Here is a 27,623-nt window from a genome sequence, read left to right as displayed (position 1 = left end):
TTGTGAATCAAAGCTGAGAGAATTCTCAATGAAGCCTCAAACATCCAGTTGCAAAGAAGTTTGCAAAACATGAATGGCTAACCTAGGTTGAGCAAAGAATGAAATGGTATAACTCGAGGTGGAAATTGGAGGATCCTGGGAATAGGCGATGAATGCACTTTCATCAGTACCACAAGCAGATATACTGGCCTGAGCCTGACTGGGATTGTGGAACAGCTCACATCTCTTGGCCTCGCTCTAGAAAAGTGTCATAAAGTCACCATGCTGACATTTTGGAGAGCTTTTAAAATCTCTACTGGTTTCATACCTGTTGCTCATAGTCACCTAAATGAAGCAGATTGCTTTAGAAGAGTGCATCTGCTCAGCTTTCTGTCACTGAGAAAGAAGGAACCTTACAAATTGGAGTTCCTCACAGGTTAGAAAAATATTCTGAACAAATGCTGTGTGCAATTTTTTCTTTAACAACAATGAAATGCTTTCATATCTCATAAAGCACTTAACTCAGTTTGGTGCAAATACCATTTTGGTCCGACCGTTCTGAGTCAAAATTGTAACCAGGACTCAATCATTCTTTGAGGCCGAGTCTGCTAAAATGCAGGCAGTTTGGAAACTTGGCCAAATATGGAAAAGGAGATCCCAGATCTTAGTTCTCCTGAAAGACCCATTTAAACCTGTCTTGTATTTTGTTAAATAGAGATGTAAACAGCATGGAGATCATTAGGCCTTGCAACTTAACGTTGCATTTTGTTCTCTGGCTTGTCGGCTCAGATGAGGGAACCTCAATGATTCAGAAGTATTTAGAGGATGTCATGCTGAACCAATGTGAGTTCCTGAGAAGAGAATTATTCCAAGGCAATTCATTAAAGACTTCCTTGACATGATTTCATGATGAAAAATGGATGTTGGGATCATATGCATGTTCTTTATGGCCTCCTTCAGTGATCCCAGGCTGAGCTCAGAGCAAATATGGTTACCCTTTCAACATTTCCTTTTCCAATGTCCAAAATCATTTCCAGCCTGCCTTGAATGTCATAGGGAGCGACAGATACAAATGGTACTGCTGTTTCAACCATGAAACCGAAGTCAAAATAAATATTAATCCTTTTTGTTCTTGACTTGTTGGTTGTTTCAGAATGAAACACAGAGGGTAGCAAGGGCTCAGAATGTACTCGGGCATCACCATGAATGACTTGGTAGTGACCGAGCTGTTTGAGTCCTGAGGGATGTATCTGTCAGACTGGGCCTGCAACAGATGGTGAGCAAACCAACAAGAGGGGAAAAAAAGCACCATCACTTGCCCTTGCCATGCATCGGCCATAACAGTATTGGTTGAGTGACAACCACACAGTACATGTGGAGATGAATTCCTGTCCCCACACTGAGGACACCTTCCATCATGTTGTCTGGTAAGTAGATTAAGAACAAATCTAGCAGCTCAAAACTGGGCATCCATGAGGCACTGTGGGCCATCATCAGCAAAATTGTATTCGATCATCATCTGTAACCTCATGGCCTGGCATATCCCTCAGTGTACTATTACCATCAAGCCAGGGATCAACCCTGGTTCAATGAGGAGTGGCAAAGAGCATGCCAGGAGCAGCACCAGAAATGCCTGAAAATGAAGCTCTAGACAGGACTTCTTCTGGAGCTCTCTGTCTGAAGGAAGGTCCAACCCACAGTGCCACGACTGCCACCATAGTTAGAAAAAGGAGGCAGGTCCTGAATCTGCCCTGGCTGGGACAGGGATCAGACCCCATGCTATTGGCACCAATCTGATCCATTCAGGCAGTCTAGCCAACAAAGCCAGCCAGCTGCCAAGGATTCTGAGTTGCTGTGGCAGCATACAAAATCCAGGGGGGGGGGGTGGGGAGCTCCCGGGAAGGGGGAGGAGGTGGGAGACCTTGGAGAGGGTCCCTAATTGGGAAAAGAGGGTCCTTGAGGGATATGCCCCGGCCTTTCACACCTGATGCCTGAACAGGATAACCTGCCAGACTTCACCCTCATTCTTGACCTCCCGCTGACCTCAGAATTGGGATGGCAAGTGGCCTCCATTGGGAGCAAGGGTGGACGAACTGCCTATGCCTCGCCTGCTGTCCATAAAATTTCAGATGGATCGAGGCAGGGCAGGTAGGCAGGGAGAAGGCCACCCAAAAAATTTTACGGGCACCTCCACCTGCAAACGCTCTGCAGGGGGCCTGTAAAATTGTGTCTGTGGAGATTTGGTGATGGAACATTTGACCGAGATATAAAAACAAAAACTGCGGATGCTGGAAATCCAAAACAAAAACAGAATTACCTGGAAAAACTCAGCAGGTCTGGCAGCATCGGTGGAGGAGAACAGAGTTGATGTTTCGAGTCCTCATGACCCTTCAACAGAACTGAGTAAAAATAGGAGAGGGGTGAAATATAAGCTGGTTTAAGGTGGGGGCTGGGGGGTTGGGGGGAGAGAAGTGGGGGGTGGTGGTTGTAGGGACAAGCAAGCAGTGATAGGAGCAGATAATCAAAAGATGTCACAGATAAAAGAACAAAGAGGTGTTGAAGGTGGTGATATTATCTAAAAGAATGTGCTAATTAAGAATGGATGGCAGGACACGCAAGGTACAGCTCTAGTGGGGGTGGGGTGAAATAAGACTAAAAGGGCATAAAAGGTATAGATTTAAAAATAATGGAAATAAGTGGGAAAAGAAAAATCTATATAAATTATTGGAAAAAACAAAAGGGAGGGGGAAGAAACGGAAAGGGGGTGGGGATGCAGGAGGGAGTTCAAGATCTAAAGTTGTTGAATTCAATATTCAGTCCGGAAGGCTGTAAAGCGCCTAGTCGGAAGATGAGGTGCTGTTCCTCCAGTTTGCGTTGAGCTTCACGGGAACAATGCAGCAAGCCAAGGACAGACATATGGGCAAGAAAGCAGGGTGGAGTGGTAAAATGGCAAGCGACAGGGAGGGTCATTCTTGCAGAAAGACCGAAAGTGTTCTGCAAAGCGGTCACCCAGTCTGCGTTTGGTCTCTCCAATGTAGAAGAGACCACATTGGGAGCAACAAATGCAGTAGACTAAGTTGGGGGAAATGCAAGTGAAATGCTGCTTCACTTGAAAGGAGTGTTTGGGCCCTTGGACGGTGAGGAGAGAGGAAGTGAAGGGGCAGGTGTTGCATCTTTTGCGTATGCATGGGGAGGTGCTGTAGGTGGGGGCTGAGGAGTAGGGGGTGATAGAGGAGTGGACCAGGGTGTCCCGGAGGGAACGATCCCTACGGAATGCCGCCAGGGGGGGTGAAGGGAAGATGAGTTTGGTGGTGGCATCATGCTGGAGTTGGCGGAAATGGCGGAGGATGATCCTTTGAATGCGGAGGCTGGTGGGGTGATAAGTGAGGACAAGGGGGACCCTATGTTTCTGGGAGGGAGGAGAAGGCGTGAGGGCGGATGCGTGGGAGATGGGCCGGACATGGTTGAGGGCCCTGTCAACGACCGTGGGTGGAAAACCTCGGTTAAGGAAGAAGGAGGACATGTCAGAGGAACTGTTTTTGAAGGTAGCATCATCAGAACAGATGTGATGGAGGCAAAGGAACTGAGAGAATGGGATGGAGTACTTACAGGAAGCGAGGTGTGAGGAGCTGTATTCGAGGATAGATATGGGAGTCAGTAGGCTTGTAATGGATATTGGTGGACAGTCTATCACCAGAGATTGAGACAGAGAGGTCAAGGAAGGGAAGGGAAGTGTCAGAGATGGACCATGTGAAAATGATGGAGGGGTGGAGATTGGAAGCAAAATTAATAAATTTTTCCAAGTCCCGACGAGAGCAGGAAGCAGCACCGAAGTAATCATCGATGTACCGGAGAAAGAGTTGTGGGAGGGGACCGGAGTAGGACTGGAACAAGGAATGTTCCACATACCCCATTAAGAGATAGGCATAGCTGGGGCCCATGCGGGTACCCATAGCCACACCTTTTATTGGAGGAAGTGAGAGGAGTTAAAGGAGAAATTGTTCAGTGTGAGAACAAGTTCAGCCAGACGGAAGAGAGTAGTGGTGGATGGGGATTGTTCGGGCCTCAGTTCGAGGAAGAAACAGAGAGCCCTCAGACCATCCCGGTGGCGGATGGAGGTGTAGAGGGATTGGACGTCCATGGTGAAGAGGAAGCGGTTGGGGCCAAGGAACTGGAAATTGTTGATGTGACGTAAGGTGTCAGAGGAATCACAGATGTAGGTGGGAAGGAACTGGACAAGGCGAGAGAGAAGGGAGTCAAGATAGCTAGAAATGAGTTCCGTGTGGCAGGGACAGGCTGACACGATCGGTCTGCCGGGACAGTTCTGTTTGTGGATTTTGGGTAGGAGGTAGAAGTGGGCCATCCGAGGTTGGGCGACTATCAGGTTGGAAGCTGTGGGAGGAAGATCTCCAGAGGAGATGAAGTCAGTGACAGTCCTGGAAACAATGGCTTGATGTTCAGTGGTGGGCTCATGGTCCAGGGAGAGGTAGGAGGAAGTGTCTGCGAGTTGATGCTCAGCCTCCGTGAGCCATGCGCCGCCATATGAACACACTCAACCTCTCCCTCCAGCAGCACCGCCGCACCCCTTTTCAAAGCTGCGCATGCCTCCAGTTTCATTTTATTCTTCGTCTCATCCGACGCCTCAACAAGTAACTTTTTCTCTTTCTCTCAAGTGCTAAGGAACGCAAGCTCCAACAACTCATCGACATCAACACCCATCTAGGACCCTCCACCCCTGCCTGTCCCTCTGTCCCCACCCCATCTTTCAATCCCAGCCCCGGCCGTGTATTCACTATACCCCCTGACCTTCCCCTCTCCGACACTAAACGTTTAGTGCTCAGCAAAGGACTTAGTTTCATACCCCTAGGCCCTCACCTCAATGAATTTCGGGCTCGGCACGATGCTGAACTCTTCTTCCGCTGCCTTCGTCTCCGTGCTCACTTCTTTGGGCAGGTGTCCTCTCCCCGTTCAACGGATCGTTTTACCCAGCTCCAATATTCTCCCTCCACCTGGACCCCTCTCTCTGGATTCTTACCTTCTCTTGATCTTTTCATTGAGAGCTGTCGGCATGACATTAGTCGTCTCAATTTCTCTGCTCCTCTCACCCATTCTAACCTGTCTCTCTCTGAACTTACTGCACTCCGTTCTTTCAGGTCCAACCCTAACATTGTCATCAAACCCGCTGACAAGGGTGGTGCTGTTGTTGACTGGTACACTGACCTCTACCTCGCGGAGGCTGAGCGTCAACTCGCAGACATTTCCTCCTACCTGTCCCTGGACCATGACCCCACCACTGAACATCAAGCCATTGTTTTCAGGACTGTCACTGACCTCATCTTCCCTGGAGATCTTCCTCCCACAGCTTCCAACCTGATAGGCGCCCAACCTCGGACGGCCCGCCTCTATCTCCTCCCAAAATCCACAAACAGAACTGTCCCAGCAGACCGATCATGTCAGCCTGTTCCTGCCCCACGGAACTCATTTCTCATTATCTTGACACCCTTCTCTCTCCCCTTGTCTAGTCCATTCCCACCTCCATCCGTGATTCCTCTGACACCTTACGTCACATCAACAATTTCCAGTTCCTTGGCCCCAACTGCTTCCTCTTCACCATGGACGTCCAATCCCTCTACACCTCCATCCCCCACCAGGATGGTCTGAGGGCCCTTAGCTTCTTCCTCGAACAGAGGTCTGAACAATCCCCATCCACCACTACTCTCTTCCGTCTGGCTGAACTTGTTCTCACACTGAACAATTTCTCCTTTAACTCCTCTCACTTCCTCCAAATAAAAGGTGTGGCTATGGGTACCCGCATGGGCCCCAGCTATGCCTGCCTCTTTATAGGGTATGTGGAACATTCCTTGTTCCAGTCCTAATCAGGCCCCCTCCCACAACTCTTTCTCCGGTACATCGATGGTTACTTCGGTGCTGCTTCATGCTCTCATCGGGGCCTGGAAAAATTTATTAATTTTGCTTCCAATCTCCACCCCTCCATCATTTTCACATGGTCCATCTCTGACACTTCCCTTCCCTTCCTTGACCTCTCTGTCTCAATTTCTGGTGACAGACTGTCCACCAATATCCATTACAAGCCTACCGACTCCCACAGCTACCTTGACTACAGCTCCTCACACCCGGCTTCCTGTAAGGACTCCATCCCATTCTCTCAGTTCCTTTGCCTCCATCGCATCTGTTCTGATGATGCTACCTTCAAAAACAGTTCCTCTGACATGTCCTCCTTCTTCCTTAACCGAGGTTTTCCACCCACGGTCGTTGACGGGGCCCTCAACCATGTCCGGCTCATCTCCCGCGCACCCGCCTTCACGCCTTCTCCTCCCTCCAAGAAACATGATAGGGTCCCCCTTGTCCTCACTTATCACCCCACCAGCCTCTGCATTCAAAGGATCATCCTCCGCCATTTCCGCCAACTCCAGCATGATGCCACCACCAAACACATCTTCCCTTCACCCCCCCGGCGGCATTCCGTAGGGATCGTTCCCTCCATGACAGCCTGGTCCACTCCTCCATCACCTCCTCCTCAGCCCCCACCTATGGCACCTTCCCATGCATACGCAAAAGATGCAACACCTGCCCCTCCACTTCCTCTCTCCTCACCGTCCAAGGGCCCAAACACTCCTTTCAAGTGAAGCAGCATTTCACTTGCATTTCCCCCAACTTAGTCTACTGCATTCGTTGCTCCCAATGCGGTCTCCTCTACATTGGAGAGACCAAACGCAGATGGGCGACCACTTTGCAGAACACCTTCGGTCTTTCCGCAAGAATGTCGCTTGCCATTTTACCACTCCACCCTGCTTTCTTGCCCATATGTCTGTCCTTGGCTTGCTGCATTGTTCCCGTGAAGCTCAACGCAAACTGGAGGAACAGCACCTCATCTTCCGACTAGGCGCTTTACAGCCTTCCGGACTGAATATTGAATTCAACAACTTTAGATCTTGAACTCCCTCCTGCATCCCCACCCCCTTTCCGTTTCTTCCCCCTCCCTTTTGTTTTTTTCCAATAATTTATATAGATTTTTCTTTTCTCACCTATTTCCATTATTTTTAAATCTATTGCTTTTATGCCCTTTTAGTCTTATTTCACCCCACTCCCCCACTAGAGCTTTACCTTGCGTGTCCTGCCATCCATTCTTAATTAGCACATTCTTTCAGATAATATCACCACTTTCAACACCTCTTTGTTCTTTTGTCTGTGACATCTTTTGATTATCTGCTCCTATCACTGCTTGCTTGTCCCTACAACCACCCCCTTCCCCAACTTCTCCCCACCTCCACCCCCCCCACCCCACACCCCCCCACCTTAAACCAGCTTATATTTCACCCCTCTCCTATTTTTACTTAGTTCTGTTGAAGGGTCATGAGGACTTGAAACGTCAACTTTGTTCTTCTCCGTCGATGCTGCCTGACCTGCTGAGTTTTTCCAGGCAATTCTGTTTTTGTTTAACATTTCACCCACGTGGTATTCAATAACCTGACACAGCTCGAGCTGCTTAATCACAGTACATTTGATCACATGACACTCTCCCACTGTTTGTAAATGATATTGTATTTATATTAATTGAATCCTGGTATCACCAAGCACCGAATAAAATATTTAATGTTTACCGTGGCGATGAGTAGCATAATTTACAAATCAACACAAAAGAAAGATTTAAGAATAAGTAATACTTAAAGAAGAAATACTTATGTGAAATTTGGACAGTATTGACTGCAGTGAGAAAAAGCAAGACAATTCCAATGACACCTGGAACAAAACACGTTATACAACAATGCACATCAAAGGCTGAAGTGAACTCTCTCGCTCTGTTTTGTATTTTGCTCCATCTCCCTCCTCATTTAGTACTTCACTCATCTTCCCTCCCCACTTTGTATTGCTCCCTATGCAGGGGACAATGTTTGCTGCAGGATTTTCTAACTGGTGTGTCTCAGCTCATGAAGCTCTGTGCAGGAGCATGCATTTTCTACATTTTCCATGCTAAGTGCACAAAAATCTGAAATGAGTTTAAGTCTTGAGGATACAAGAGTTATTTTAATCTGGTTCTGGGATGGCATGGGGTAGGGTGGATGGATGGGATCCCCCAGTGAACTGTGAAGTTTTAAATATATTTGTAATTTCAAAGTAATTGTAAACTTCTGTCCCTAGTTAACAAGTGCATCTCCATACCGTTGGTGACACTATTTCCTCAAAGCCAGAATGTTGTGGCCTCTATACTCACTGCAGAGCTGAGCACATAATCCAGGCTAACCCTTCAGTGCTGCACTGAGAAATGCTATATTATGGGTAATAGTCCCTTTATATATGGAATATTAAACCAAACACAAACTGACAACTCAGCAGCTATTTAAGACCTTCTTCAAATCCCACCTCTTTGACCAAACTTTGTCATTCCTCTAAATAACCTAATCTTTGGCAACAATTTTTGTTTGATTACTTCTGTACTGCACTTTGAGATATTTAAGTGCATTAAACAAATGCAAGCTGCAGTTGCACTGTTCAGCTTATAAGTGTTAGCTTGGTTGGAAGCACTTTCTTGCCTGAGGCAGGGGAGTGTTGTGCAAGACCTACTACTTGAGTACTTTCAAACTGAGACTTCAGTGCAGCACTGAAGAATGCTACATTTTCAAAGGTACCGTCTTTCAGTTGGGTGGTTAAATGGAGGCTGCATCTGCCTATTCAAGTGGATGTAAAAGATCCCACTAATTCTTTTCACCTCTGCTGTCCTAGCTAATATTCATTATTCAACCAACACCACCAAAACAGATTAATTTGTCATTCATCTAACTCCGGTGCACAATTGGGCTGCAAAACCACATATTTGCCTACAAAACAGCAATGATTATACTTCAAAAATAATTAAATAGCTGTCAAGCACTTTTGATATGCTGAGCATGTTAAAGGAATTGCATAAATGCAAATAATTTCATCATGCTCCATTATTGTATTTAAGGAGACAACTGTTGCAACTTGTTTAGCCTACATTTATTATAAGAACAAATTAATTCGACTTCCTCTGATTACTGTTCAATCCCATTATAAATCTATATAATATTGAATACATTGAACTTTATATACAGTGTTGAAATGAAGTTAAAAGACTTTACTGTATTCCCATACAAGTAACTCAAACAGGAGGTGCCTTGAAACTTCACTTAAAATGGCCACAGGGTCAAATATTTGGCTATAATTCACCCAATATAAATCTTAGGCTTTCACTAAAACAAGCCTGATGGGATGCCACTAATACTTGTACGTCTCTGGAATGTTGTTACACAAGGCATCCAGTCTAACTCAGGACTAAGGTGATGTTTCTTTCTGGTGCAGGATGTTCAGAAAGAATTCAGGCGATCTCCAAACACAAAAGGTTCAAATGTTAACTGGGGGAACAATGTCTTGGATGAACCCAGTTGCACAGCAGTATTGCAAGTGCAAGGCCCCATCAAGGTATGGACAATTGCACAGTAATATGTATTATTAACAACCTTTTTATATGTGGGATATAGGAAGAGAAAGATCAGGATGATTATGACTATTCATTGAAAATAGTCAGTCAGGGTGAAGCCATTCTCAACAAGCTAATCATGTTGGGATACATGTAAATTATGTTGCCCTAACCTTTGTATGGAGTTATCATTAAGGTCAAATTTTAAATACCATCTGCAATTTTGAGCACTTTATCTTCTGAACAATATTGACCTGTTTCTCCACATAGTAGTAGATATGTGAAATAGATCCCCAGGTAAAGGTAGCTCATGTTTTGCCAGTTCACACTTCTAAAATAAAGGGAGCTGGATAAAGAGCAGTGTTACGAATGGGATGGAGAATTGAAATGATATTTGGAAGTTAAGATGATCCAAGCTCTTTGTGAAATCTGTTGGTTCCCAAGTTTGTTGGTGCCATGGAAGTGTTGCACTAAGGAAAGCAATTGGTTTAGAAAGTATAACATAGTATGGAAGGTTTGGTATATATCCTGTTGTTTTCTTGATTCGCCATTAGGGAGATGGGAAGAAGCTTTCTGGAAGCTTCCACAACTAATCTAGTTGGCAATTTATGTGCAACATAATTGAACACTTATCAAGTATATTACTTTTCCAAATAGGTTAAATGCATGGGGAAATGATGGAGCACTTTGCACATGGTCTGTGAACGGAGTGGTCTTTTTACTTTCCTTCATTGTTACCTCCTGTTCAACCACAGTTGATTTCCCAATATCATGACAACTTTAATTGTTAATTAGTTTTAATGATTTTATTGTTGAATGGCTGGCTAAATTCCTATCTGTCAGCTCTGTAGTAATGGTGGAGTTGATATTTCATATTATACTTGATAAGTGTTCAAGTATGTCACATGTAAATTGCCAACTAGTTTAGTACTTGAAAGTTACTGGTAAAATCAGTGTAGGATTCTCCCTAATTGTTACAACTGTATACAGAATTAGTCTGAAAGATCCAGAACTCTTTTTGATCTCCTTGGAAACACTCAGCCATATGTATAACTCTATACATATGTAACTCTGGATGTGTTTTCTCAAATTTTAACTTGTTAAAGCTCTAACTGGTGTATTGGTATTTCACAGAAGTTAATATCTATTGAGATCTCCATTTCATACCAAGTTACAATGCTGTGTTTTTATGCCATGGGTTGCATTGTTTGATGGAATATGATCAGCTGGGATGATCTCATCCTTGCAGAATACCAGCCCTACTGTCTTCTCTTTGCAGCATTTAGCTGTCTCTCAAATCTGCTCACACCCTAGTCACCCTTCCTTCTTGTCAACCTGTTCCAGCAGTTGACCACCCCATGTGCAAAGAAAATCTCAGCCCAAGACAATAGACTGTTTTGAATGGATCTCCTTGCATGAATTTAGGAGAACATGCTTATCAATTACCAGCAATATTCCCTGAAACCACATATTAGTGAAAATGATGTGCTCCATATCAAACCTCAAACAACCACTGCCATCAATTAACATCGGAAGTAGGAACATAGGAGCAGGAGTAGGCCATTCAGTCCCTCGAGCCTGCTCCGTCATTCAACTGGATCATGGCTGATTGTCTACCTCAATGCCACTTTCCCGTGCTATCCCCATATCCCTTGTATCTAGAAATCTGTCAGTCTCTGTCTTTAACATACTCAATGACTGAGCTTTCACTGCCCTCTGGGATAGAGAATTCCAAAGGTTCACTACCCCCTGAGTGAAGAAATTCCCCCTTGTCTCAGTCCTAAATGGGTACCTAAGCATGTTTCCTGTACTACCAGTCATGATAGCCACATCATCAATTGCTTGTTTCACTGGTTTGAGAAGACACTACATATGACAGAACTACATGCTACACCATCTAAATCAGTAGAAAATATACCAGACACCTGTCAGGTATTGCCATTTTAACACTCCACCCTGCTCTCTTGCCCACATGTCTGTCCTTGGCTTGCTGCATTGTTCCAGTGAAGCCCAACGCAAACTGGAGGAACAACACCTCATCTTCCGACTAGGGACTTTACAGCCTTCCGGACTGAATATTGAATTCAACAACTTTAGGTCGTGAGCTCCCTCCCCCATCCCCACCCCCTTTCTGTTTCCCCCTTCCTTTTTTTTCCAATAAATTATAAAGATTTTCCTTTTCCCACCTATTTCCATTATAAAAAAAAATAAAAAACCCCACTAGAGCTATACCTTGAGTGCCCTACCATCCATTCTTAATTAGCACATTCGTTTAGATAATATCACCAACTTTAACTTTAACACCTATGTGTTCTATTGTACTATTGTCATTGACATCTTTTGATGATCTGCTTCTATCACTGCTTGTTTGTCCCTACAACCACACCCCCCCCCACCTCTCTGTCTCTCTATCTCTCTGCCCCCCACACAGACACCTTAAACCAGCTTATATTTCAACTCTTTCTTGGACTCAAACTCAAGTTCTGTCGAAGGGTCATGAGGACTCGAAACGTCAACTCTTTTCTTCTCCGCCGCTGCTGCCAGACCTGCTGAGTTTTTCCAGGTAATTCTGTTTTTGTTTTATGATTATTTATTCAATGGGTAAGCCCTTTTTCTCCTAATTTGCTCTGGTCTTCCTTCCCTGAAGCTGTTAATTCATGCTGATGTACAGTTACAAAGGATCAATGGCCTTATACTTCCTCGCCCAATTGGAGACTCTTCATGTGTAATCCTGGACAGTTATTTTATGTAGGCAATTGGCATATTGCAGTTGAACCCAATCCTACCAGCTCCGAAGCAGAGTCATACGGACTTGAAACGTTAACCCTGCTTCTCTTCCCCACAGATGCTGACAGACCTGCTGAGTTTTATCAGCATTTTCTGTTTTCATTTCAGATTTCCAGTATCCGCAGTATTTAGCTTTTATCAATCCTACCAGTTCTTGCCCGATTTCTACACAAGCATATGTTCAAGCATGGGTGACTATTTAACCATCAAGTAAGGTTGCCTCCTCTGGTTGAACACATTCAATCTGGGAGAGTCAGTCATATGACACTTGATCATTGGAATTTCCAAACCTGGTTCACTTCAGTGAAATACTGGGGAAGGGTGGAACTAAAATGGGCAGGAGACGGTGAGAGCTTCTCTGTTGGAACTGGCACAGGACATTTCATCATAGCTGATCCCTCAGGGTGTTTTTCAGACATCTTCCCTTACTCTTGAATCATTCTATAAATTGCCAAGGCTGAAATGAGATGATTGCTTTCAACATGTTCTTGTTTCCCCTTTTAAGCTTTTTTTTTGTTCTGATGGATGCTCGGGGACATCAGCTTACAAAATTAATTTGATGAAGACAGACAAGCCTTTTTGAGATCCATAAGTTTCTTTTTACAGTAGGAACAAGTTTTTTTTAAAAAACCAGAACTTTCTCCACAAGTGAAAGCTAGCTAATTGCCCTCTAATTATATACAGTGCACAATTATGATTTTCACACAGTTCCAGCTACCCCTGCAGGTTATATTTCGGAAAAAGGCACTGCTTCTTTCTTAACCTCTCTTTCTTTCTTCAGAGTCCCATGCCCATGGGTGCTTCACCACTGGTGGCATGGAAAGCTATGTTCTAAGCAGTGGGGTAGGACAAATTATGAGGAAATTCTAGCAGGACATTGCAGAGATGAAAGAGAGACTGCCTCAAGTGCTAGAAAGACAGCCAGGATGGTGTGGGTGGGAATGGAGTGTAGAGGCCATGGAGCCACTCGTAACCTCTGAGCCCACAGTTAATTTTCACTTCAGTTTCCCAATAGTAGTGTCCAGGAGACTCCTGGGTAATTTAGGAGAGTTGATAAGTCTATCAAAATAGTAAGTACGTGGTCACACTACAGATAGATAGGGTGGTTCTTCCTCTTAGTTGTTAGTTATCAAATATCATTTAATAGATCCAATCTTTAAAAAAACTGGGGTTCTTTTAGTATTCAAGGGATGATAAAGTCTTGGGCAGATGTGATTATTTTTTACAACAAAATGTTAACTTTGTTAATTAACATTAACAAAAATGTTAATTTTGGGATGAAATATAATTTACACTTTAAACATATTGGGTCATTTAACAATGTTAAGAGGTAATGCATTCCATTTCCTAATTGTTTAATTTATCGTTAATGCCTTATCCTGTCACTTACCCTAAATTTACATCATTATGGGGTTTATTTAAATCTGTATTTTGCTAACAATTAAATTTCTAAATCTTCCTCCCAATTTAAAACCAATAAATTGGGAGTCAGTATTTGGTGATGGTTTGGGGTTTAGAGAGTCAAGAGAACTGACAAATTGTCAAATGTCCACCAATCATTAGTCCAACTTTTTTCCACTGCTGATTAGCTATTAGAATTAAATAATTAAATTATTGGTTTGTGGAATGTCTAATTATCAATGCTTTCTTTTTTGGAAACAAAGCTGGAGATTACATTTTTAAAAATATGCAATTTAACATTTACATAGCAAGAATTGGATGTAAGGGAATTGGAGGTGGGTCGGTGTGAACCACACCTACAGAATACTTTTCTCCTGGGTTGCCAGAAGCAGAAACCCGGAAGATCAAGGATCAATTCCTGGCATCTCCCAAGCGAATGCAGAAAGATTGGACAATCTTACTAATGAGAGTAGGAAGCCTGGATGATTTTTCACCTAGGCACCTTTGCTGCGGACTAGCTGAAATAAGCTAACCCAGCACAGACCAGGATTCAAACCAAGTCTTCTCAGTATGGTTAGGCCACGTACGGGCTTTACTAACCAAGCCATCAAATGAATTCCCAATGACAAACCCAACACGATTACTGTTATTTTGATGTTTATGCATTATGACTTGCATTAGAACTGTCAGATCTTCTACTTTCTTGACTTATCCCCGTACTTCTTTGTCTTTTTAATCTTTCTTACACCCAGTCCACTTTACCATCTCCCTGGAAATTTATTGTATTCAATTTATCCCTCGGACATATGATCCCTTTTTCCCTTCTACTTATCGCTCCATTTTGTTTTAATTTATTATCCTTGAAAGTTCTGGTCTGATCTGCAATCAGCAGTTTTATTTTCAGCATCAGTATTTCACTGCTATTTTGTTGCCAATGTGGGGCACCTATGAGAATCTGTTGTTAAACACTGCAGTGAATGTTCCTCCATTATGCCTGCTGAGCTCCAAATTTGACGTTGCTCAAGTGTTAAAATCAAGATTCACTACGCAATCAATGTTTGCAGCTTATGCTTCTCCAAGTCTTCAAAACTACAGGAGTCTTTTACCTTCCTCAATCTTTCCGCCCTTTTGTAGTCTTCAGGCTTTTAGAACCAAAGATTTCTATTGCCAATCATGACAGCCTGATTTATCTTGACTTCACTGTTTTCATTCTTAGTAATATCTTGCACAGTAACCTTAGTTTCTCAAATTTGGTCAATGGATCCTTTTGAGTCTGTCAAATTATGTGCTTTTTCTTGCTAGATCCTGTACATTATGATTGCCTTCTCATTGAAATATTGTAGAAATTAAGGCAAGTTGGTCCATTGCTCTTCAGCTGGAGCTATCTATATCATAGTAGTCAGGCCTTGTTGCTGCCCTCCGCAGGATTTGGGCCTGTTCCACTCTTCCACTCATGATAACTCTCTTGCTCCTTCTCCAAAAGACATGGCTTCAGTTTTTGTTAGAGCCAACTTTATATTCAGTCCTTTGTGAGGAAAGTAACCTTACTTGCGTGCAAAGAAACTAAAGATGACTACATTATAAGTGGATGTCTCTTTATTTGCAGATAGGCTGGCTGCTGTGAATTAGAAGCTGTCTAGCCAGTTTTCTGTTCCAACTAGGTGTGGAATTCAGAAATACCCGTGTTTTTAAAACAACTAGTGACATGATAAGTGTTTCTTTTTAAATAGGAAGACAGGTGTTTGCATGAGAAGCATTATAAATGCACCTGGGTGTCACCAGTGAGTTACATATATTGACCTCTGGAAACCTGGTGCAGATCCAACCTAGACTGATGGGATAAAAGTTTTCTCTAATATACTATAATATAAAAGCAAAGTATTGCAGATGCTGGAAATCTGAAATAAAAACGGAAAACACTGGAAGGACTCAGCAGGTCTGGCAGCATCTGTGGAGAGAGAAACCGGGTTAATGTTTCGAGTCTGTCTAACTCTTCTTCAGAGTCTTCTCTGTTTTGTTGGGTGTAAGAATGGTTCTACCTGAAGTGAACCTTCTCAATCCAGTTCCTAGTGAGCATAGTCCCACGGTATAAAACTATTCTTAAAGTGGTAATCCACACAGACTACACATTATATATGAGACATGGAAATGGATGGAGTTTTGCAGTTGCAGCTGAAAGCTTTTGCTGTGATAGAATGAATTTAAAAATTGCAAGGTATTGAGCACATTGTGAAATAGGGGGAAATGTTTGGTTAGAAATGAATTTTTGTTGAACCCTGAAGCAAATCGCTGCTTGGAATTGAGCTTCTCGGTCACAATTTAGTGAGTCTCCTTGGTAAAAGCACTAAGAGCTATATTGTATCCCAATCTAAGAAGCTGCTAGTGAACTAATGCACTAAGTAATTGACATAGAAAAGAAGTGCATTCTTAAAGAAAATTTTAAATAACCACTTTGTAACATTGGATAGAGGCAATTTGCTAGAAAAAAGCACAGTATAAGATGAGAAGTGGGCTCCATCTTTCCTCAGAGCTGCAATGATCCCTGCAAAGCATCCAATGTCAATTTTATTTGTATGCTTCTTAGTCTACTTAAAAAGCACAAACCATCGAATGAGTGAAATAGTTTTTCAGCTAAGTCTAATACACTTGAATCATCTAAGGATGTGCTTCCTACAGTTTGTAATCAGTAGCAATAATCTGGCTGAGGTGTAAGGCCTCAGTTAGAAGTTGAATTTTTGTGGTTTAAACTACAGGCAAGTTAATAGTAATATTGCTAACCAGATTGTTTGACAGTACCCTTGATAAATTGTTAAAGCACTTTAAACCGCATATGAATGCTAGTATAACTGGGAATGGCATAATTTATAATTGTTTTGTATTGGTACTATTGAAAATGTTGCTCTGATCTTTTGCCAAGCGAAATGAGAGTTTCTTCATCTAATGTGTCCTATTAGGGATGATTCAGAGCTCCCTATACACAAACTGTACATTTGCTGACTGCATGGTTTGAGTGTTGAAACGCTGAAGAATTCTTTCCTCTACACCTCTGTTATAGGGCTGCCAGTTGAATTGGGTGTAAATTCTTGTGACATTTTTTCATAGTTGACTGCAAGAGAAAATGTGGTCCACTATACCTGTTTTTTCAATCAAGAGCCACTCCGCTGCTCCATAATGTTTCCAATAATCAGTAAACTTGTATAATAATCCTTCTGTGTGATATGCATAAATATTGTAAACATACACCATTTCCATCATGCACTGTTCCTGAATGAGAGGCAGGTGACCTGTTATTAGGGTTCTGCCATTCTTGTAACAGCCATTTAAAAATGCATGAGAATGACAGGAGTTTTACTGTCATCTGTTCCCTCACTCATGTCCAGTCTAACACTGAATTGGTTAAATTGGGAGCCACAAGTGTTAAGTATTAGGCGGAAAGTCCATGGTAATGAGCCACCTATATTCACATGTACTTGATGGTGAATCCTTTTATATCTTGGCTGTAGGTTGTTTTGATAATGTATACTGCACATGATTTCAAGAAAATGCGACACCTTACTCGCTTAAAGATAGCCATATAATTGTACAGAATAGGATGCTGCCATGGTGAACTAGAAAATGTTAATGAACAACAATCTTTTTGACTTGGGTCTAACACGTATATTTTTTGTGTAGGATGGTCAGCCACAATTTCAACGGGTAAATGATGTCACTTATGAACAGAACAGTGTGCAGCAAGTTGGGCTGCCAAGCCCCACAGAGGTATGAATGATCAGTTTTATGAACATGTCCAGACAGAATCTGTTATTATCTTGACAATTTTATTTTGCTATATACATTTATAAATAGTAGAGTGGCAGCCTTAATCCTAGTTCAATTAATGATAGTTGTGTGTGACAATGAAATAAAGTTTAATCTAGTAACTATGTTTATTTGTTTAAGTTTTTGTAGAATCTACTGAGTAGTGTCATGTTCCAGTATATTATGAACTTTCAGTCAATGCTTTAAAAATTTTAACACAGCCTATTAAAATGGCTGCTGCAAACCATATGACATTTGGCATTTTGAGCTCCAGTCCTGAGTCTCAAGTAAATACCTAATTAAACATGGACATTTACAGCCATCCAAAGAATTCACACATCCCTTTGTTTAAGAATGAACCATCAACAAAAGAACTAAAGCATTCCAGCTGGCTTGTCTTTCTGTTTTACCATGGACAAAAGAAGTCTTTGTTAGATGAATATGAATGGATCCCATCGCCTTTCCATTGTATTATAAAGGTACCTCATCCAAACCAGACTGGGTGAATTTCAAGGTATCAAATAATAACACAGGATGTGTTATTAGGTTGTTTTGATAATGTATGCTGCACATGATTTCAGGAAAATGCGACATCTTAAAGATAGCCATAAAATTGTACAGAATAAGATAAGGTACATTTTATAATACAATGGAAGATTGATGGGATCCATTCATATTCATCTAACACACACAGTTCTTTTGTCCTGGCAGCACTTCAGGACATATGGTGAGGAAGCCATTTTGTTGCCTGTCTTTAAAAGACCAGCAAGAAGCTGTTCTGCAGAGTTCCATCAGAAACCCGTCAAACCAGCAGCAAGTCATCTGAGCAACCAAGGTAATAACATACGTACCTTGAAAGTGGGAGAAGGACTACACCTTCACCCCCTGCCGCCCAACCTGTTCTAACTTCGAGTTCACCTGAGAACCGACCTCCTGGAAATTCGATACAGGAAACCTTGCAGCTCGCTGAGGACCCCCTGTTTTACATGGCCTTCACTCCAGCTAAAGCATCAATTTCATCTCAGAAACTACAGACCTGCTGTGAATGAGACTGAAACAATCAAAAATTGTAATTGTATTATTTTACCTTCATCTGTATCTAACCTTTGTGTGCATGATATTATGTGTGAGTGAGACGTGTTATTTTTTTAACCACCCAGTATGATAATAAATAACCTTTATTTTTAAACTCACAAAAAGCTTGCTGTTGGACTTATTTAATCGGGACAATCGCTCTGTTGATAAGAAAACGCACCCTCCTTACAGACAAGCATATTGATCATGAGCAATAAATTAGGAAGATATAAATCTGTCTCTGGCAAAATTGGGTGCTGCAGTCTGGGATAAAATCCATTGCAAATCAGCCAAATCCGACTTTAAAGGAATTGGAAATACAAGGGGAAAAGTAACAGAGCCCAAATTGCTGAAACAAGAAACAAAAGTGATTACAATATTAAGCTTTGTGAGCACTAACAATATAAAATAAGATGGCTACCTTTGATGGGAAAGCATTTCTGCAAGGGGAGGACTTATTTGGCCAAAATTAGCATCCCTAACCATGGAACAGCTAAAAGCCACAGCCAAGCATGCAGAACCTAGTATGCACAATAAAGCACGAAGACCCAAGGTACTAAAAATGCTGGCTGAGCATCTCAACCTCACTCCAGATTGGGAATAGGTAGAAGATGCAGAACCTGAAATGGACTGGGTTACGTTAGCCAAAATTCGCAAAGAAGAGCGAAGGCTGGAGTGAAGCCCAGGAGAAAAGGGAGCCAAGGGAATTCCAAGAGAGAGAGAACGAGCATGTTTCCCTGTTGGAAAAGCTTGAGAGAGAGTTATAAGCACAAAGATCAGGAATTGAGACAGATTGCAGCAGTTAGGAAGAACCTGATTTTACCTAGTGGTAATTTAAATGCCCTTATCCCAGAGACATGTTTTGATTCCTAAAGTATTCCTAGTTTGTCCCCAGGTTTGAAGAGGAAGATGTGAGAACTTCCTTTAAAGCCTTCAAGAAACTGGCAGCCAATGGCTAGCCAAGTTTTGGACATTTCTGATACAAGCTCAGCTGGTAGGAAAAGCCCATGAGGTTTATTCCATGTTGTCTGCTGAGAGTTCTGCTAGAGATGATAAGACAAAGGGTGCTATTCTCAGTGCTTGTGCTTGCACTGGAGATATACTGCTAACAATTCTGGAACTCCTGTAAAAAGCTCATATGCTTTCCTGGAATTTGAGAGGACTAAACAGCTAGCATTTGACTGGTGGGTATGTGGTCTTTTTAAAAAAACAAAAAATGACTGCATCTATGAAGGGTTAAGAGAGAGAATACTACTAGAGGAGATTAAAATTTGTTTCCTAAACTTACATAGAGGAATAAAGAGTTTCTAGAGCCAGAGATGCAGCCATCATGGCTGGCCGCTATGATTTAACCCATAAACCTCTAAACAAAAGCAAATTTGGACCTCATAACTCCTACCAACAAGGGAGAGGTAAGAAGATAGATAGAATAGAAATTGACCCCAGAGTAAAAGATAATAGGGAAGACAGTGCTAAACAATCCCCAACTTTAAAAAGGAAGAACCTGGAAAGTAAATCAGTAGGAACAGAGAATTAACCACAACACCATCACAGGATCAAGTTCAAAACATAAATCTACCTGAACCCAACAGTTCAATTTCCAGGATAACTGATGATAAGGTACAAAGGGAGAACCCAGACAGCTCACAGGAGGTTAAATATAATACTTCTCACACTATCACCCTAGATATAAGGATCATCAGTGAATCAGAATCTAAATTATCAGACTCCTGGTTTGTGGAAGCAGCCAAGAAAGTATTAAAAGCCCTGCAGGCAACCTAACAAAATAATAAGTTGACATGTTACAAGCTTCAAAACAGAATCCAGCATTGTGAAGCCTGACTCCTCCCTAGGAGTCAGCATGGAGTTTGAACCTTCCCAACTGCTAACTGCTTTGAGAATCAAATGTCTAGTAGAGTCACTATCTCCAAAGCCTTGTGTACTGATATTAATAAATATTCACCAGATAACACGTAATTGGGGATTTAAAAAGGGAATGCGACAGCAAAACTGTAGCAGTATCAGATTACTGCATGTGAATGTTCGATTGTGTGAAGAAGTGAATGTGTACATTGTTCTTTTGCTTCACAAGAAAACCATGTTTTAAAAAAAAAGTCATCACAGATTCCATTTTTTCCCCTGTGCATTGGGGAGTGTCATGTTTCAGTATATTATGAACTTTCAGGCAATACTTTAATAGTCTGTCAGTGTTAAATTTTTTAAGTAGTAAACCATGTGACCTTTAGCATTTTGAGCTCCAGACTGTACTCAGTCTCAAGCAAATGCCTAATTAAGTGTGGACATTCAAAGCCATCAGGGAATTCACACATCCCTTTGTTTAAGGATGGACTGTCAACAAAAGAATTATAGCATTCCATCTGGCTTGTCTTTCTCATTCACCATAGACAAAAGAAACATTGAAACTCTGTGTTATATGATTGTGAATGGATCTTATTGGCCTCCCGTTACATTATGTTGCTCCCTCATCCAAACTAGACTAGGTGAATTCAAGTTCCCAAATGACAGCACAGCATGTGTCATCAACTCTCCATCCCTTTTTGGAAAAAGGACTTTGAACTTGTAGAACTCATGACAAGGAAACCAATTTGTTGTCTGTCTTTTAAAATAACACCAAGAAGCTATTATGCAGACAGATTTCCATCAGAAAGCCATTGAACCAGCTACAAGCTATCTGAGCATACAAAGTAATAAACAGCAATACTTGAAAGTAGGGAAAGGATTCTGCATCTGCCACCACCCCCACCCCACAACCTGTTCCTCTGTTTTACAAGACTTTCACTTCAGCTAAAGTGTCAATTTTATCTAAGAAACTATAGGCCTGCCATCAACAAGACTGAGACAATCATAAACTGTAATTGTAATGTTTTACCTTCATCTATATCTAATCTTAATGTGACTGAAATGGGTGAGTTTTTTTAACCATTCGGGGCAGGTATATGATAATAAATCACCTTCTTTATTTTAAACTCTCAAAAAGTTTGCTGCTGGAATTATTTAATTGGGACAATCACTCAGAGTGTAAGGAAACACCCATCCACCCCTGTCCTTACATTCAAACATATTGATCGCGGGGAGTAAAAAAGGAACACAAATTCTGCCCCTTACAGGAGGTAATTCCTATTGCGGTATAATCTCTACAATAACAACTTGTAATTATACAATGTCTAGAAGTATCCCACCACTCTTCACAGGAGCATTATAAAACAAAATATGACACTGAGCTGCACAAGGAGCTATCAGGGCAAATGACCAAAAGCTTGATTAAAGAGATAGACTTTAAGGACTGGTTCCGAGGGAAAAAAGAGAGGTAGAGAGGCAGGGAGATTTAGGGAGGAAATTCCACAGCTTTAGGGCTTTGACAGTTGAGTGGTAGAGTGATTAAAATCGGGCATGTTCAAGAGGCCAGAATTAAAAGAACATAGACGTCTGAGGATTGTGGGGCTGGAGGAAAGGAGGGCTGAGGCCATGGAGGATTTGAAAAACGAAGACAAGTTTAAAATTGAGCTGTTGATTAAACCAGAGCCAGCGTAGGTCAGTGAGCACAGGGGTGATGGATCATTGGAATTTAGTGAGAGTTAGGACGCAGGTAGCATCGTTTGGGATGATCTCAAGTTTACAGGGTTAATCATCAGCCAGTCTTATGGAGGTGGACATATGGTATGAATAGGTGGTTGGAAACTCATCTTAGGGTCATGAACGACAGCAAGGTTGCAAACAACAGTTATATATCTTCAATTCTGCTGAAGCGACTGGTTGTTCTGCACTATTATGCTGTGATGAGTAACCTCAGGTTGTGAGCCACAACTTCCAAGAGCAGAGTTTTATGGGGCAGCTTGCATTTTACCCACTGGGGGAGTATTTGTTTTGTCTGCATGCATTAAGCGTTGCTTCCCAGTGAATGCTCAGAAGAGAGAATGGGTGACAATATTGCTATCTCATAACATGAAAAAGACCAGTGACTAATACATCTCTTGGAAGAGTCTCATGCTGAAGGGCTTTTAATGCTATTAGGTGTCTGTTTAGTGCTTGAATCCAGGACTATATTACTATTTCCATCTCAAATGCAAACTCAAATGTTTGAAAGAAAACATATAAGCACTTGTGATTTTCTTAAAATTCCAACTGCCTGTTCAGTTGTTTGGAGATCATGGAGGGGAGAGGGGATGGATTTTATGCAGAGGGAGTGGCCCTGTCCCTCTGGCTTAAAAGTTGGTGGTGAGCTAAATTCCACTTGGTGGGTTGCACCACAGCAATTTAACAGCTGTTGTGTCATTAATTGCCTTGGAGTGGGATTTCCGTCACCAATCTTGGAGCAAGACTTGCCTCTTGGGACTGCCAACCAATCAAATGGCTGGCAGCAGTCCCAGCTATGCCACTGGGACAGAAGCCCTCAACGCAGAGGAGCCATGGAGCCAGACATAGAGGTAAGTCTGGAGTTTCGCCAGAGCCAGGCTGGTAGACCCCAGAAAGGGAGTGGGGACGGAGTTCTGCAGGACAGTGTGTGGAGGGGTGGGTTCGAACATACAGTAGCGAAGGGGAGTTACCTTGGGGAAGGAGACCTCCATTGGGTGGCCTAACATAAATAAGCTGAAAAATTTGGGACATTTTATTACATTAAAGGCATCTTATAAATTAAAGTTGTTGTTTGTTGAAATGCAGGTGTTTAATGGTTATTTTCAGTGGAGCTTGATAGAGACATCTGTCCAAAGCAGTATCTTCAGTTGAATGGGACTTTCATTTCTTCATCTGACATGAATTGGATACAGTGAAACTCGCTGCAGCAAGGTCCCTTTAGAAACTGATAGATGTCTCAGAAGTCCTCCTCTATTTGTAGGATACACTGTATAAAAGATACCCTGTTGTATTATTATTTTTGTTAAATAAATTTTCCATAATGTGATTGAGCATCAGGATTCAATTACTTTAAGAACTTTACTGACTGTGTATATTTCATAAATCAAAATCCCTGGTGTCACAGCAGACATTGGATATCTCACCATGTGAATTCACGCTGCTGCTTACTCTCATAGGGAGAATGCCAGAGGATGCATAATACTGTATGCCCACACAGAAAAAATGATAAATTTTAATTGATTAAAAATTTATGTTTATAAATAATGTGTCTTCTAAACAAAATGTAAAACCATTACGTTAATTATTTTGGAGCTATTGTTATGCTTTTTATATTATTGCAAAAGTACATGTGCATAAAAGCCTGAGAAGAAGTATTATATCAATTGAAGCTTATCCCTCCACTATGTATGTAATCATTATACAGGCCATGGGTTAACATATTAGTTGTCAATGCTTTAAAACACCCCGAAGACATGAAAGACACAATATAAATGGAAATTCTCTTTCCTTTGCTTTTCTTTTTTTTCCCCTCACAGTAATTTGTTTTAATTGGTTGACATATTATGGTGTGTGCATGTCTGAGTTGCTGAAGCCTTGCTTGCTGTGCTATGGAGCGGAGGTAGTTTTAGTTCCTCACGTTAAAATCTGGACTAAACTGCCATTTGTTTGTGGCGCAGGTGCAGAACAGACAGCATCAATATATATTGGCTCAAAACATGAAAGGATTACACATCCCCAAAGATTCTCAAGTTGTAGTGCATCAAACCTATGTGACATTTGATCCGACCACTCCTGTGCAGGTATGATTGTTCAGTTTGTAACCACATCAGGTTAAAACCGATTAATATCTTTACCTTCTCCTGGAAATTGAAGATGTAATACAATAGCAGAATTAGTTTCAATAAATGCCATTTTCATTTGCTTGTATCTTTTGTAATAACATTGAATCATTAGATTAGTTTATTTGTAGCCATTGTTAGGCATGATTGATCTATTTAACTTTGTACTTCTAATTGTTTGTACTCATTCTGAAGCCTCTGGATTGACTGAGCTTCTGTTGCTGTCTCCAGTAAGATTAATGTCAGTTCATCTTTTCACCAACCAACTCATACCTCCATCAAGACTCAAGATTTTGGCGGTTTTTTGTTATTGAAATGAAGGATGACTGAAGGCCCTTTTGAGTGGATAAAATCTATTTGTATACAAAGAGCAATATCCAATGATTGCAGTCAAGATTGCAAGAGTAAATGCTCCTTAATATACTTTTAAAAATTTTTCAGTACCAGTGACTCTGTTTTTACTATGAATATGCCATAAATGCTTTGAAAATCTTTGACCATAAAATATATAGCGTTGGATTTTCACTTCCGAGGTGGATAACTCCTCGAGTCAGGAAATTTCCCAGCTCAGTGCACTGCCTTGGGGAGAGAAAGTGCCCCATATGGTGTGATGTTCACTCTGGGTTGTGGAATGGAGTTGGACGCACCACTGTCAGATGCAGACCGGAGACGGCCACAGGGGCTTCAAGTGTTGAGTCAGGCTGGTTAAAAAGCCTGCCTTGGTCCTCTGGGACTTTTTCCAAGTTGTTTCGTTAAATATTAGGCCCTCTAGTCCTCAACCAACCCCCTCAAACGCCACCCATTCCACAATCGCCATCCATGCCAACTCATGCTAACCCATGCCCCCACACACCCTGAATGGCCCCTCATACCTCCCATGCCATCCACCTATCCTTGTGGTCCTTTATAACCCCAATGCCAACTTATGGCAATCCGTGCTCCCCACCCAGTGCCCTTCTCTGTTACAAGCTCCATGCCAACTCACCCAGTATCTACCATAGGCAGATCTCAGAAGCCTTGCCAAGATGAAATAAAATAAAGTTCTAAATATCTTTAAGAGTTCACTATATATAAAAAACAGTCCCATTCATGAAAGCCCATTCAATACATTTAAATCCCCTCAAGTACATATTCCCTTATAAAAACAAACATTTGTATTCATAGCCCTACATAAAAGACAGAAAATCATTTAATAATCTCTTTGAGCTGTCAATCAACCTGTGAACTAACAGTCCCCCCATTGTGATATTGGTAGGTTGTGGAAAGCAGTCGAGCAATAATAAGGCTATAATGCTAGCACTTAGGCTTTTGTCAACAAACAGCTAATGGAACTACTGGAACATTTTATTTTGCTCCCACAGAATCAGGCAGGCAGGATTTTTTAATTTTAAAAGGGCAGAGAATTTAAATAACATGACAGCTTGACAGTTCTACATACCTTATCTGCCCTTCAAGAGCATTTATGTCTCCATCATAAAGTTCACTAATGTAATTTAGGGAAGGGAATCTTCTGTCCTTACCTGATCTGGTCTATGTGATTCCAGATCCACAGCAATATAGTTGACTCTTAAATGCCCTGTGAAATGGTCTAGCAAGCTACTCAATTATATCAAACGGCTAGAAAGTCAATAAAAAATGAAATTGGATGGACCACCCAGCATTGACCTAGGCACCGGAAATGACAACAGAAAATTCAGCTTTGTCAACCCTGCAAAGTCCTCCTTAATAACATCTGGAGGCAATGTGCCAACATTGGGAGAACTATCTCACAGGGAACCATCAAGTGGGAAAACCATACTTGACCCCATCCTCATCAGCCTGCCTGCCACAGATCCATCTGTCCATGACAGTAGGAGTGACCACAGCACAGTCCATGTGGAGATAAAGTCCCGTCTTCACTTTGAGGATACCGTCCATCATGTTGTGTGGCACTCCCACTGCGCTAAATGGGATAGATTTTGAACAGATCTAGCAACTCAAGACAGGGCAACCATGAGGTGCTGTGGGCCATCAGCAGCAGCAGAATTGTACTCAACCACAATCTGTAACCTGATGTCCCGGCATGTCCCCTGCTCTACCGTTACCACCAAGCTAGGGATCAATCTTGGTTCAATGAAGAGTGCAGGAGGGCATGCCAGGAGCAGCATCAGGCATACCTGAAACTGGGGTGTCAACCTGGTGGAGCTACAACACAGGACTACTTGCATGCCAAACAGCATAAGCAGCAAGTGATAGACAGAGCTAAGCGAGTCCACAACCAACGGGTCAGATCTAAGCTCTACAGTCCTGCCACATCCAGTTGTGAATGGTGGTGGACAATTAAACAACTCACTGGAGGAGGAGGCTCCACAAATATCCCCATCCTCAATGATAGAGGACCCCACCACATCAGTGCAAAAGATAAGGCTGGAGCATTTGCAATGGGAATCGAGAAACTCTCCAGTGGTTAGAGACATATCTAGCACAAAGGAAGATGGTTGTGGTTGTTGGTCAATCATCTCAGTTCCAGGACATCACTGCAGGAGTTCCTCAGGGCAGTGTTCTAGGCCCAACAATCTTCAGCCGTTTCATCAATAACTTTCCTTCCATCATAATGTCAGAAGTGGGGATGTTTGCTGATGATTGCACAATGTTGAGCACCATTTGTGACTCCTTAGATACTGAAGCAGTACATGTCCAAATACGGCAAGATGTGAACGATATCCAGACTGACAAGTGGCAAGTACCATTCATGCCACAGAAGTGCCAGTCAATGGCCATGTCCAACAAAAGAGAATCTAACCATTGCCCCTTGACATTCAATGACATTCCCATCACCGAATTCCCGACTATCCACACCCTGGGGGTTACCATTGACCAGAAACTGAACTGGACTCGCCACATAAATACTGTGCCTACAAGAGCAGGTCAGAGGCTAGGAATCCTGCAGCGAGTAACTCACCTCCTGACTCCCCAAAGCCTGTCCACCATCCACAAGGCAGGAGTGTGATGGTATACTCTCCACTTGCCTGATGAGTGCAGCTCCCACAACAGTTAAAAAGTTTGACACCATCCAGGACAAAGCAGCCCACTTGATTGGCACCCCATCCACAAACATTCACTCCCTCCACCACTAATGCACATCGGCAGCAGTGTGTACCATCCACAAGATGCACTGCAGGAGCTCACCAAGGCTCCTTAGACAGCATCTTCAAAACCCAAGACAGCTACCATCTAGAAGGACAAGGACAGCAGACACATGGGAACACCACCATCTAGAATTTCCCCTCCTGCCATTCACTATCCTTGCGTGGAAACATATTGCCATTCCTTCACTGTCGCTGGGTCAATATCGTGGAACTCCATTCCTAACAGCACTGTGGGTCCACATGGACTGCAATGGTTCAAGAAAACAGTTCACACTACCTTCTCAA

The 27,623-nt window shown here is 42.2% G+C and overlaps 1 protein-coding gene across 2 annotated transcripts in view; it reads left to right on the top strand.

The window, feature by feature from the left end:
• Window positions 1-27,623, top strand: part of pof1b (POF1B actin binding protein) — a 103,176-nt gene that overhangs the window by 15,112 nt on the left and 60,441 nt on the right. The window contains exons 2-4 of one of the 2 annotated variants that reach the window (XM_041196314.1): window positions 9,319-9,438; window positions 17,297-17,383; window positions 24,049-24,171. In XM_041196314.1, coding sequence (XP_041052248.1) covers window positions 9,319-9,438; window positions 17,297-17,383; window positions 24,049-24,171 — 330 coding nt within the window. The remainder of the gene's footprint in view (window positions 1-9,318; window positions 9,439-17,296; window positions 17,384-24,048; window positions 24,172-27,623) is intronic. The other variant, XM_041196315.1, reaches the window with a different exon arrangement.

The sequence above is a fragment of the Carcharodon carcharias genome, chromosome 9, assembly GCF_017639515.1.
Source record: "Carcharodon carcharias isolate sCarCar2 chromosome 9, sCarCar2.pri, whole genome shotgun sequence".
In the NCBI taxonomy this organism is placed as follows: Eukaryota; Metazoa; Chordata; class Chondrichthyes; order Lamniformes; family Lamnidae; genus Carcharodon; species Carcharodon carcharias.
Note: the sequence above shows the minus strand (reverse complement) of the source record. Positions and strands in the feature narration are given on the sequence as shown.